The following is a 12,800-nucleotide window of genomic DNA, read 5'->3' as shown; positions in this document are numbered from 1 at the left end:
GGTTTCAGGTCACAGATATTCCGCAGGGTGAAACCTCCCTCTTGCTTTGCCTCTCGCACGAGCCTCGGAGTAAGCTTGAGCGTGTTATCAAAACAGGAAAAAAAAAAGAATTCTGTGAGGCGAAAATAAAAACCGAGCATAAACCAACATACCTTGACGACGTTGCCAACGGAAACCCGAGGATGAAATAAAATGCTGCAACTATATACATGTATTCAACGCAGCCTTCTGTCCTGCGCCTTCTCACGGCACAGCGAACGCTCAAACATACGCCTTATTACATCCTCGTTACACCCCCGTTTTATTTTCTTGTGACTAAGTGTGGAGATAAGACTGCTTGGAGCCGGATGGAAAGGGGGGACGTCTTGAGGTAGGAGCCCTGGCGCGCCGCACCCATGGTACAGCAGACCGCGCGTGCGGCACAATACGGTATGGGAGGCGAGATCAAGGGGATCAAGGCACAAGTAATCCGGTGGGGGTGGGTTGAAAGTCAGCGACGTAAACACATCACAAACTATACCACTGCGACAGGACGGCAACGTAGGTAGAGCGGGTTAATCCATGGGCACTCGCAGCAAGAGTCTGGTAGGCTTCCGAAGATCTCTCCCGCCTATGACCGCAGTGGATGGCCACGCTGCCACCAACACGCCACAGTCGTCGGAGGCGCTGAGGGATGCAGAGTGCGCGCTAAGAGTCGTCCATTGCCTTGAAATCCGCTGCCACGAACGACGCCTGTAAGAGCGCCATTATGGTGCAGGGCCGTGAAGCTGCACAAAAGACTTGCGATGCGCCACGCGCCGATGCATCAGTTCCAAAAGGATTATGTGGCCACGCCAAGGTGCGCGGGAAAGCTGCCATGAATCCGTAGCTACGAAGTTCACAACAGCCCAGTGATGAGAGCAAGAGCTGCCGCGTGCTGGGGCTTGCGCGCGAGCGGCCAGGGACTGCGCGAATACGTGTGCTCAAGATGGCTTCCGTCCAGCGAGGAAGCTGGGCGAGCGCAGCGAGGAAGCCGGGCGAGCCATGGGACGCCATTACTGTGCCTCTGCTATACAGCGGCGCAACAAGGACTGCTGGTAGTTGGAGATGCCTGCAGGGACCGCTGCACCGTGCTGAAGTTGGAAACACTATAGAAGACTGGCACGTTGGTGACCGTCGCTCCCGGCGGTGCGATGAAAAGGCAGACCGCCGTCGCCTGCCTGCCTGCAGCATGGAGCCGACAGCCCACGAGAGAGACGCGGGGTGAAATGCGCTTCCTTCGGCTGTTCGAACAAAACTGTTTGATCTCTCAAAACGGCGAGTGCAAGAGCAAAACCTTCTCTCCCCGTAGCTTTTGGCGCGAGGGGGGGGGGGGGGGGGGAGAAAAGGGAGCGAGGAGCCAATTTGTATTTTTTTTATTGAAAAGCATTGGCCCCAAAAACGTGCTCCCAGTTACCTCTCTGGGACCAAAATGCTATGATTTGTTTTTGTTCCTGCATAACACCCTCGAAAAAAACATTTCTAGGCCATTAGTGGACGTAGTTCCCTTTTGCTTGTGTCCTGCCTCTACGGCCTGGAAATGTTCGATAAATATCTTACTGGGACTGGGACATTCCATCCTTTCTGGGCGCACCTGAGGAGGTACGTTGTTTGCTGGCGCCGCCGCGGTGGCTGTGGTTATGGCGCTCGGCTGCTTGCCCGAAAGATGCGGGTTCGATTCCGGCCGCGGCGGTCGAATTTCGATGGAGGCGAAATTCTAGAGGCCGGTGTACTGTGCGATGTCAGTGCACGTTAAAAAACCCCAGGTGGTCGAAATTTCCGGAGCCCTTCACTACGGCGTCTCTCATAGCCTGAGTCGCTTTGGGACGTTAAACCCCCTTATACCTTATACCACGTTGTTTGCTGGGATGTTCCTGCTGCATCATTAATTTGTTCTTCGCCACAGCGTGCCGTGGGAGCTCCTAAGTGACAGAGGCCATGTTTTCCTTTCTCACGCCATTGAAGCTCTGCTTACCGAATGTCGCATCGTACACCGGACCACCACTGCCTACCATCTTCAAACTAATGGGCTGACCGAGCGCTTCAATCGTACTCTTGAAGACATGCTCACGATGTACGTCGCAGCGGATCAGACCAACTGGGACGCTGTCCTTCCTTTCGTGATGTACGCGTACAACACCGCCACACAGTCAACCACCGGTTTTACCCATTTCTTGCCGCTGTATGGGCGTGAGCCGTCATCCACAATGGATACCATCTTACCATATACTCCTGACGCTTCCGAGTGGACGCCCCTCTCTGAAGTCGCAAAGCATGCGGAGGAATGCCGCCAGTTGGCGCGCTCTTTTACCTCGGCATCCCTAGGCTGCCAAAAGCATCGTCACGATAACGATAGCAGGCAACACGTTTTTCCGATAGAATCCTTAGTTTGGCTGTGGGTTCCAGGCACACCACCAGGATTGTCAAAATTCCGTATAGAATACCACGGCCCTTATCGCGCCGTCCAGCAAACGTCACCTGTTAATTACATCGTGGAGCCGCTCAACCACTCTTCGGACTTGCACCATCGCGGCCGAGAAACCGTCCACGTCAGCCGCCTTAAGACCTACTACGACGTGCTCCTCTTGTCCTCGCCATAGGTTGCCAGGGTGGCTCTCCGTTCCCGGGGCAATTGTAGCGAACCATGACAACCGCGCCTGATGCCGCATAGGCAGATCACTGACGGAGCGCCGATGAAGACGAGGCACCGATGAAAGACGAAGCGTCGCCGCGCTGCACGAGATGGCTTGGTTTTGGACTGGCAGTCGGCACTGCCTGCCATTCTGCTCACCGTTTTGTGCCGCCCGCCGTGAACTCGTTCCCCTGATCTATTTGTGCACAAACCACCTTTCAATTTATTCAAGGTCAAGGCTTCAGCGATGGCCCGGCTTTTGCAGCTTTGATCTTGAAGCAGAGCTTTCGCTCTAAAAGCACTTATCTAGTGTTTACCCAACATCTAGAGGGCTGAGATTCGTACTGAGAAAATACAGAGAGTGAGTCGCATGGGAGGTGCCCTAGAAATTTGTTGCAACAATCCACTTAAAAATCAACTTATTGGTCACAAAATTAAAAACCATTCAACCCTAACTTGGTGCACTCAAAACCTCCTCGATCCGCTTCTCCTTTTTTTCATTTTGCATTGAACACGGGCACTTGTCACAGCTACAGGAAAACAGCATTCACTACTATTGCTCAGCTTTCCTGCTGGTAACCCGCTATGCACATTTTTACATTTTATATGAGTAAAGAAAAAAACTACAGCACGGGCAGTGTTAAACAAGGATCATTTTGAAAAAATGGAGAAAACGAACTGTGGCATGGCTGTAGTGATTGCCCAGATGGATACAGCAAAATGAAGTGGCAAGAAATGCAAACACCGTCTGATGAAATCCACGGTACGACGGAAACCCGTCTGGTCGGGTATGTTCACGGCGGAAAATCTTCAAGCGCCGACCAATCGTTAAAAAGGATGACGTTTCGGCCACGGCTTACGGGGGCCTTGTTCATAATGAAAGAAAGACAGGAGTGAAGGTAGGTTATATAGGTTTCATGGTATGACGCAAGCAGAGGGAGTATATCGGGGGTAGATTGCCTTCGTTGCGATTAAGCGTGTTTGCGGTCGTCTGAATATAAAAAGATTCTAGGTAAAGCCTTGTCGTCTTGCTCTTTTCTTTTCCGATTATCTTCGCGCCGTCCCAGTCGATGTCAGGGCCCTCGGAGATAGCATGATCAGCCAGTGCGTTTGTTGCCACGCGCTTGTTCTTGACATCATTTTGGTGCTGCTGCAATCTTTTCCGAAAATCGCCCGTTTCACCGATATAGACATGCTCCCAATCAGCGCAGGGAACCCTATACACGATGCCCGGGAACTTCTTCTTTATCTTGTCTTTCACTGTAACCAACGCGTGTCGCAGCTTCTGCGTGGGTACATGTGCGACGTCGACTTCGTACGACTGGAATATGCGGGATAAACGTTCACTTACTCCGGGGACCTAGGGTATCGGAATCCTTTTCTTCTCTCGCTGGGGTTGCTGTGGCGGCGGGTGAGCTAGGCGATATTCGAATTTTTTTTTAATAAAAGAACTGGGATAGCCCGAAGCCATCAGGTCGCGGCGAACGGTGTCCAGATCGGTCTTTTTCTCTTCTAGCGTAGAGCAGAGGTTCTCCGATCGGCGGACAAGCGAGGCAACAACGGACTTCTTGTGACAGGTCGGGTGTACGGAACTGAAGTTTAGGTACAAGCCAGTGTGCGTGTTCTTCCGGAATACACTGAATGATATTCCAGGGCCGTTGCGTTTCACCAGAACGTCCAAAAAAGGCAGACGGCCATCTACTTCCTCTTCCGTGGTAAACTGTATGGCCGGTTCCATGCTGTTCAGGTGCAAAAGGAATGTACTCACAGCCGATTTCTTGATTATGCAGGAACAGTCGTCCACATAACGAAGAAAGACTTTCGGGCGCGGCGTGAAGCATGAAAGGGCGCGGGACTCCAGTGACTCCATTGTCAAGTTCGCAGCGGTGAAAGAAATTGATGCTCCCATAGCCGTACCACAAACCTGTTTATATATGCTCTCCTGGAACGTGAAGTAGGTGTTGGACGAACAGAACTGAAGAAGTCTGCTGAGGTCTAGAACTTTAATGGGTGTTCTTTCCGGTAGGGTTGCATCCGCCTGTAGCGCATCTGTGCAAACCTTCACGGCCAGGTCAGCGGGCACGCTCGTAAACAGTGACTTCACGTCAAATGACACCAAAATTTCGTCTTCTATAACCATGTTGCGAACCTTTTCAATGAAGTCGTGTGAGTTGTGCACGTGCGTTTCGCTTTTACCGACCAAAGGGGAGATAACACGATGCAAATACATAGTTCGACAGCTTGTGAAGCGGGGAGCGGGTGAAATCGACGATTGGGCGCATTGGGTTGCCTTTTTTGTGGATCTTTGGCAGTCCATACAGAGCGGGAGCAGAACCATTGTGGCAGAGGAGGAAGTAGTAGAGGGACTTGTATTGTGGCGGGACAAAGGAGAAGACGTCAGCCAAAAGTTTCTGCAAGTCCCTTTACACCATTGAAGTGGTGTCCCGATTAAGTGGCAAGTAGGTTGTCTCATCTTCCAGCATGCTCGTCATCTTGTTCACGTACTCTCGTTTGTCCAAGACGACCGTTGCGTTTCCCTTGTCCGCGGGCAGGATCACGATGTTCTCATTGCCGCGCAATCTTTTTAGTGCATTTCTTTCTTCGGGCAAAAGAGGATTAAGGACTTGATGCCACTTCAGCTTGGACAGCACGCTGACGACACGGGAGCGTGCCTCGTCGCGACGGGAAGGCTCCACATTCTTGACCGCAGTTTCCACGGCGCATACCATCTTTTTTATGTCCGGCTCTGGTCCCAAATTGAAATTGAGACCGAGGCTGAACACTGAGAGCTCCGGGTCGTCCAGTTTCTGTGACGAAAGGTTGTGCACAGTGGTGCGGTTATCAGTTCTGGAAATGTCCAAGCGACGGGGTAGTAGCCTTTGAAGCTTTCTGTCGTGCACGGCTTCGTCCCGACGTGAGCGGAGACCAGCATGGAAGTTGGCGTGCATCTGGATGCTGGCAAAATCATCGGGGCACTTGTACTCGAGTCGGCGGCGTGCGAAGAAGGCTTCGTTTTTTAGTGAGCGGACCTGTTCTCTGCAGACCATGATCCTAGCTTGTAGAAGAAGGCGCTCGGCTTTCGAAACAACGTGAACACCAAAGCGGCTTGCAACGGGCCTGTTCAGGTGTAAGGAGCGAGGAATCACATCCCGTGCCTTGCAGGTTAAGTTGAATTGAAAATGACCTTGAAATATTGTTCGAGGGGGGCTCATGTTGCAGCGCGGCCTCCGCTTATAGAATTTGTAGAGGGATCAAATACATTAATCATAATTGCATTTCCATTGCGAATGCTATTGTGCATTAGATGCAGCAAACAAATTCTAGAACGTTACACACTGTAGAGACAAGACATTTTTCATAAAAGAATTAATATATTCGTATGCCCCAAAAACTGTGGCAGAAATAACTGACATCAATGCTTCCATCTTTTTTGTCTAAATTATTTAGTAAATAAAGAAAATGACTCATGAATTTTAGAACTATATCAATTGGGAACCAGCAAAGTAGTGCATGCCCCTGATATGAATAATCAAGTTGAGGACAAATATTTTAACGAATATTTGTAATTCAGGAACCTTGTTTACAATTTTGTACATATGCAATGGCCAGAAAAAAATCTCAGTGATGCTGTACTTCATTCCAATGTATTGCGCGGGCGCAGCTGTCACCGGTCAAGTGTTGTAAGTACCGTATTTACATGATTATAAGTCGACTCGAATTTAAGTCGACCCCCCCCCCAAATTGCATGTCCGGAAAAAAAACACCAGTAGACGCGCTCCAAAACGAAAATTTATTGCACAGATGGGCTATTCATCTTCACTTGAGTCATCTTCAGTGGTACTGCTGTCGTCGTCGCCGCTGTGGTCCCACAGGACATCGTCCTCTATGGAAAGCCCGCACTTCCTAAATGACCGCATCACGACATCGCGTGGTACAGCCGCCCAAGCGGAGATCACCCACCCGCACACACCCGCCAGGGAGGCTCTCTTCACGTGCCCCGTTGGCGTAAGTTCCCGCCCATCCGCCGCCAGCCGCTCACCATATGGATAGAATAATAGAGGAAGAATGCAGAAATCAATATGAAAATGTGTATTTTAGCTGCATGCAAAGTGGCAACAATCATTCTCCACAGAAAATTAAAGAAAGGTATTGGTCTGGTTCAAAAAAGAAGTAAACACAGGTAGCTAAAATAAGGAAGGAAAATGACAAACGAAAGCCACAGATGATGCGACAAGTTGAACTACCCAATATCCGAGAGTGTTAAGAAACGCCGTGTGGGCCGGGCTTTCAATGAGTAAGGTCGGTGAGATTGGTTATTGATGTCCTAGCAATTTTCGTATTCGCATGATAACTTTGATCATGGTGCTAACTGTTACAATAAACGGCAAAAATTTCTGCGCTTTTAAAGCTTAATGAATAGTAATACGTTTTCCTAATTACGCATTTGTGGACGTGAAGGAACAGAGCTTTTTACTTGCATTGGTTTTGCTGCTTTGTTATGTAAAAAACAAAGTTTATGAGAAATTTATATACAGAATGTTTTGGAACTGAAATCCATGCACTCTGTAGATTCTGCGGCTGCCACGAGATGCTGCGACGAGCTGCTCGTCATCAAAATGGCCATTAAACTGTGCTCGGATGGGGCTCCTTGCAATATGTGACTCCAGGTGCATGGGCGTTAATTGCCACCAAATCCAGCCTGAGTTCCAAACGTTCGTGCTGAAATGTCTTTTTGAGCGTGAAAAAGACACTGTAGACAAAATCCAGCATGATTTCCAGTGCCGGCGGTTGTTTTGGTCCGCGATGCATAACATTACAAAAAATTTCGAGGGGGGCTGAAGCCCCATAAGCCACCCCCTGGCTATGCCTCTGATGAAAGCTGAATAACACAGTGCAACTTTGAGAAAGGGACGAAGAAAAGACGGACACATGTAACGGACACATGCATGTAACCAACCTAATATCTTCGGCTAACAAAACACTAGGCTTCTTAAAGCACCATCTGCGAGACACCCCACAACATGTTAAACTACAAGTATGCGCCTTGCTTATCGGAACTAAGCTGGTATATACACTGGCCATTTGGAACCCTCCTTAAGCATATTTAACAAATGCCCTTAACAAACGCCCTCAAGGCTGTACAAGACAGAGCCACCAGATTCATTCGCTCCTCATACTCCTGCAACATTAGCATATTGTCCCTAAAATATCAGTCCGGTTTATCTGATCTTTCTACTTGCCGTCGTGTCGCCAGCTTTGCCATTTCCCAAGTTCTTTTATTTACCACTAAGACAGCGACCATACATCTCTGCACTCCCACCATGCAGATCGCCTCGCATTGGTCATCCGCTTCAAGTTTCACATCCACGTGCCCACACCACTCTTTTTACCGCAGAAACGGACTGGAATGCCCTTCCCACCATATGCAACCATTGTGAATGCCTGTAAACCCCCCCTTATATGACACCCCATCAGGGGATGTGATGTAAGAGAGGTACCGCAGCAATTATTATCACTAATAAAGTAAGTGAGAGACACAAGTAGTGGCATGAGCCCAATGTAAGTCAAACAATGATTGGCAAAGCTCTTCCTAAGCCAACCCTGTGCCACCAATGGAATGACCAAGAAACAATAAAGCTAAAGAAATAAAGATTGTTTTTAATCATCTTACAGACTCAATATACCACACAGCAATCGCGGGGCTAATCCATGGTCCTTGGCTCACATGGCACCCAGGCTTGCTTCATTCACGCTGGAAGGCCTTCAAATTCCTGAACATCTCACCTGCACAGGGCGACCAATGATGCTGTGGCAACTGCATGAAACTTGTTCCATGCATGGGGCCTCTACATATTGGCTGCATGTGTGTGCTTCTTCACAAGTTCCTTAATGCACACTGTGGACATTCTGCCAATAAACTAGCCGACACAGAGATGTGAATGGCCCAAGCCACCTTGCAATTGTGAAGGCAATTGTGAATTGCAAAAGTGAAGGCAGTCGACACTGAAGGCAAGCTCAGTTTTTAAACTTCATGAATCGGCTTTGAGATATCCAATGTGAAACACAGTGCATGCACAAGTGGCTCGGCTACCACTAAAAAATTTCCTATCCGCCAGGGTACTCTGCCACATGTAATGCCTTGGCCTCGGCCAACTGCTGTTCTGATCTTCCAAGGCAACTACTTTGTTCTGTTCCCTGAGAAGCTCATAGACCAGAAACAGTTAGACATGGAGAGCGAAGCAGGCAGAACTAGCCCATCAAAAAAAGCGGGAATTGTGCACAACTAGGCAATGCGGTACACCCACCTATGGTGCGGACCTTCCTGCCCAGCTGCCGCAGCCCTCGGCCAGACTGTTCCAGATCCAGGAGGTACTCCGCTGCACGCTGCTCGAACAACCCTGGTGCAAGAGAGGCGCTTCTGAGTTGTCGTAAAAGAGGCACTTTGGAGCAGAGGTGTGCCAATATCAAATTGCTAGGTGCGCAGCAAGCACGGATAGTAAAAGTTACTTGCGCATGGATTCATATATTTTTGAGTAATTCCAAATATTTTCGAAAGATAATAAGGGAGCAATTACTGGTTGGCAACCATACGGCTACAAAGGAAAGCTATACAGCTACCATAGACACTTGGTAGTTATAGAAAATTTTTTCTTAGTTTGGGGTTCGAACCCAGGACCGCCAATCCACCAGAGCAGTCGCTTTGACAACTGAGCTAACCGGGATGGCTGGCATGTGGTAGGGCGAGAGCGAAGTGGGGACATTTCATTTCGAATAAAGGAATAAAAAAATTGGCTGACGCTTCTCAGTAATGCGATTTTTGAGCATAGCTGCCACAGTACTTGAACCGCATATGAGACACGCAGTGCCAAACGGAAGCGGTATGGGCAGCCTCACCTCATGCGAAGGTGCACTACTCTGGCACCGTTCAACACAGCAATGGGCTGCGCTCTTTGACAAAGCACGGCTATGATTATATAGGCAAATTTTGTTTTCACCCACCATGAGCATGATTTGCTGCCAGGCAAGGGGAAACACGTAGTCATAGCAATCTAACATCACTGTTTGACTTAAAGGCCACAAGACAAAGGAGTTTACTGAATGCTTCCATGAAGCACGGTAAGATGCGTCCTCGCTGCAGGAGTGACTGGGACCATAATGGCAAGGCAGGCCACTGCTGGCAAAATGAACATAAGAGCAGCAACGTGAGCAGGACCATCCCTCCTTGCAGCGCCTCAAGACAAAGCGCCACCCTGCTTAGTTCTGGCCAGGGCCAGGCACAATACTTGACACTGATAACCTCAAAAATTGTATTCACGAAACAGATACTCGCTCTGTATTGTCGATACTTCAAATACCATTGAAATTGCCAAAATTAGTAAAGCTGCTAATATCATTTGCAACGTTAAGAAATTTCTCTATGGTTTCTGGAATATTTACTGTATCTGATAGAGCGCACTGTATTTGAAAGGTTTAAAGTGGAGCGAGACTTTGTTTTGCGAAAAAATTCGATTTTGAGATTTTGCAATCATGTGATAGAGAATTTCTTAATCTTTCAGAAAAAATATTAGACTAGAGTATTCTGGTCTAAGCATAACTGGTCTAAGCATAAATGAACGTCTAGAAGGATATTGCTGAAAGGTGCAGCAAGGCGTACAAGGACATATGGCAGCAGTGCATCGCCGGTCGTGTGAAGGGTGCTGTCCTGTACTTAATAAATGCCAGATTCTGTACTCCCACAAGGATCAGTTGACCAGGGAGATTGTAGAGGCCAGGCATGTGTGAGTGCTCCGTCGATAGCCTTAATTGACAAACAATTGAGCTGGTGTTCAGCATGTGTGGCATTGCAGATATCAAAGTGGTTTTTTTTGCCATTTGTTTGCCATTTACCTGATTGTGGAAGCATATATATATGTTGCACTTGCAATAAAAATGAAGTTGAAGTCTGCACTTGTGTGTGTCCCCTTTCTAATCCATGTTAGTGTTGTGTGCAAGATTTCCATCCACTATGAACAGCCAACTCGTCCAAAACGCAACGATGCTGTTATTTATAAAACTGCATCACTCTTAGCTGGCAGTGAACATTCCAACTTTATCAGATCTGTTAGATTTTGAAAACATGATGCAATTTCATCGTTTCAGTCTCTGTCCTTCATCATGTCATATATTTTTTAACGTTTGTTCAACTTGGTTAACAGAAGGCCTTGTGAGAAATAAAAAAAATTAAATAATAAAATAAACAAATAAATAAACATACAACAGTGTCCATATCTGCAAAGCGATATGCAAAGAGGATCCCAGGCCACTGAAGGGACCCAGTGGTGCTACCACGTCATACCCTTAAGGCAAAACTTGTGTTCCCTGAATGTTTCTGAGATAGAGTTGAGATATGCAAAGTACATAACTTTTTTTAGTTTACTGATCGTGAATTGAAAAAATTTCAGCCTTCTATCCAGGATTATTTTGTAGAGAAAATTCTGCAGGCAGGTAATTTAAGCAACAATGTAAATGAGTACAGCAAAGAAGACAAAACGAAATGATTATTTCTGGTTAAAGCAGATCAAATTCTTGCATGGCTAATTATCACCACTAAATTTCGTTTTGAACCTACTGTTTGTATTTCTGTGTCTTAACGATTAACACCTGGACTAATCAGTTCGCAACCTGCACTATATTAAGCACATTGCAGCAGGCAGTTCATTAGGTTACGATAACACATGCATCTTTCCCTTGGCTATTCTTCTAGGTGACGCGTAGGGCTTACTATATTTCCAAACGTTCCACACAGGCCAAAAAAAAAAAAAAAACAATGGATGCCTCACATTCTGGAGGCAATCTTAAGTGCTTTGGGATTAGCGTCGCATCCAGTAGGACATCAAGAGACATGGTGGCAGTTAATTTCAGCTGATCCCGCATTCAACTTACGCTATCAGCGGCGACAATTTTCTGCTTAGGGATTTCTCTCCTGTATAGCTGAACCTCGAATTGAGCACAAAGAAAATATAAAACACTGAGACGCATGACATCCTTAGTTGTATTGATTAATTTCTGCAAGGCCTCCGTAAGCTGTGCTGTTTACTTGTCAGATCAATTTACATTACCTAGAACATTGATCTCGATTTCTGTACAGTAGGTAATAAATTGCGAATGCGCAATTTTAAATGACAATGTACTTCCCCAGGTCAGCCTGTCATCAACATTTGAGACTACGAAGAAGAAAAACAAAACAGTAAAAAGTGAAAGAAAAACTACCATATGCTTGCTTGGAAGTAAATTTCTCCTGTCAAAAATTCTCAAAAGCCATCCACTTCCTTCCGACTAGAAACTGGCGAATTCATCGATCTTCGTGTGTTCCCAACTCACTAGAGATCAGCTGTTGCATTTTCCAAACATGGAAACTGTTGTACGCAATATGTATATTCCATAAACAAGAGCATCGGCATTACACGTTGGTGGCGATTAAAGACCAGTAGACTGGTACCATCAGAACGTGCACACAGCAAGCGGCATGCAAGCTTTGCAGTTGCAGCAGAAAGCAGATGCTGCGGGTGATGGATGGATGGACGGATGGACAGATGAATGGCTGGATAAGGCTGGACCCTTTAAATAGGGTGGTGGCTCAAGCCACCTAGCCACGACTCCTGAAATTTCACCCTTGCCTGAAATTTAGCCACCAATCAGATAACCTCCCCTTGGTTACTTCTACTCGTTTAAAATCTATTTTTCCTTCATTGTCCTTAAACCCCAACGCTTTGAATAAATGAGCCCTGCTGCTTTCCACTGTAGGGTGAAGCCCTTTACAGAAAAGTATTAAGTGTTCAGTCGTTTCCCCCTCCTCACCACACGCACCTCATGACATATCTCGTGGTACCTGACTCTACATGTCTTAGTCCGCAAAACTCCTGTCCTGGCATCTAACAACAAAGAGCTTCCCCTACAATTATCGTAGATATATTCTTTGGCAATTTCCTGCTTAAACATCCTGTATGTTCCCAGTGCCGATATTGTGAGCATCCCTGTTTTCCACAGAGCTTTCTCTGTTTCTTTAACCTTTTTCTTAACCGATAATTGCTGATTTGCCCCCCTACTGCTGTGCAGATATTTGCTTGTCAATTTTCTAGTTCGCTTTCTCTATTTCGTGTCAACATTCCAT

General features: G+C 47.1%; 1 protein-coding gene across 3 annotated transcripts in view; it reads right to left on the bottom strand.

Annotated features, from left to right (window-relative positions):
• Positions 1–8,288: 8,288 nt before the first annotated feature.
• LOC144127801 (DENN domain-containing protein 2D-like) overlaps positions 8,289–12,800 on the bottom strand; it is a 352,039-nt gene continuing 347,527 nt past the window's right edge. For all 3 annotated transcript variants that reach the window (XM_077660720.1, XM_077660718.1, XM_077660719.1), the window contains 2 exons: positions 8,956–9,048; positions 8,289–8,434 (listed from right to left, as the gene is read on the bottom strand). In XM_077660720.1, coding sequence (XP_077516846.1) covers positions 8,394–8,434; positions 8,956–9,048 — 134 coding nt within the window. In that variant the 3' untranslated portion in view covers positions 8,289–8,393. The remainder of the gene's footprint in view (positions 8,435–8,955; positions 9,049–12,800) is intronic.

This window comes from Amblyomma americanum, chromosome 4 (assembly GCF_052857255.1).
Source record: "Amblyomma americanum isolate KBUSLIRL-KWMA chromosome 4, ASM5285725v1, whole genome shotgun sequence".
Classification (NCBI taxonomy): Eukaryota; Metazoa; Arthropoda; class Arachnida; order Ixodida; family Ixodidae; genus Amblyomma; species Amblyomma americanum.
The sequence above is the reverse complement of the archived record's forward strand: the minus strand, read 5'-3'. Positions and strand labels throughout refer to the sequence as shown.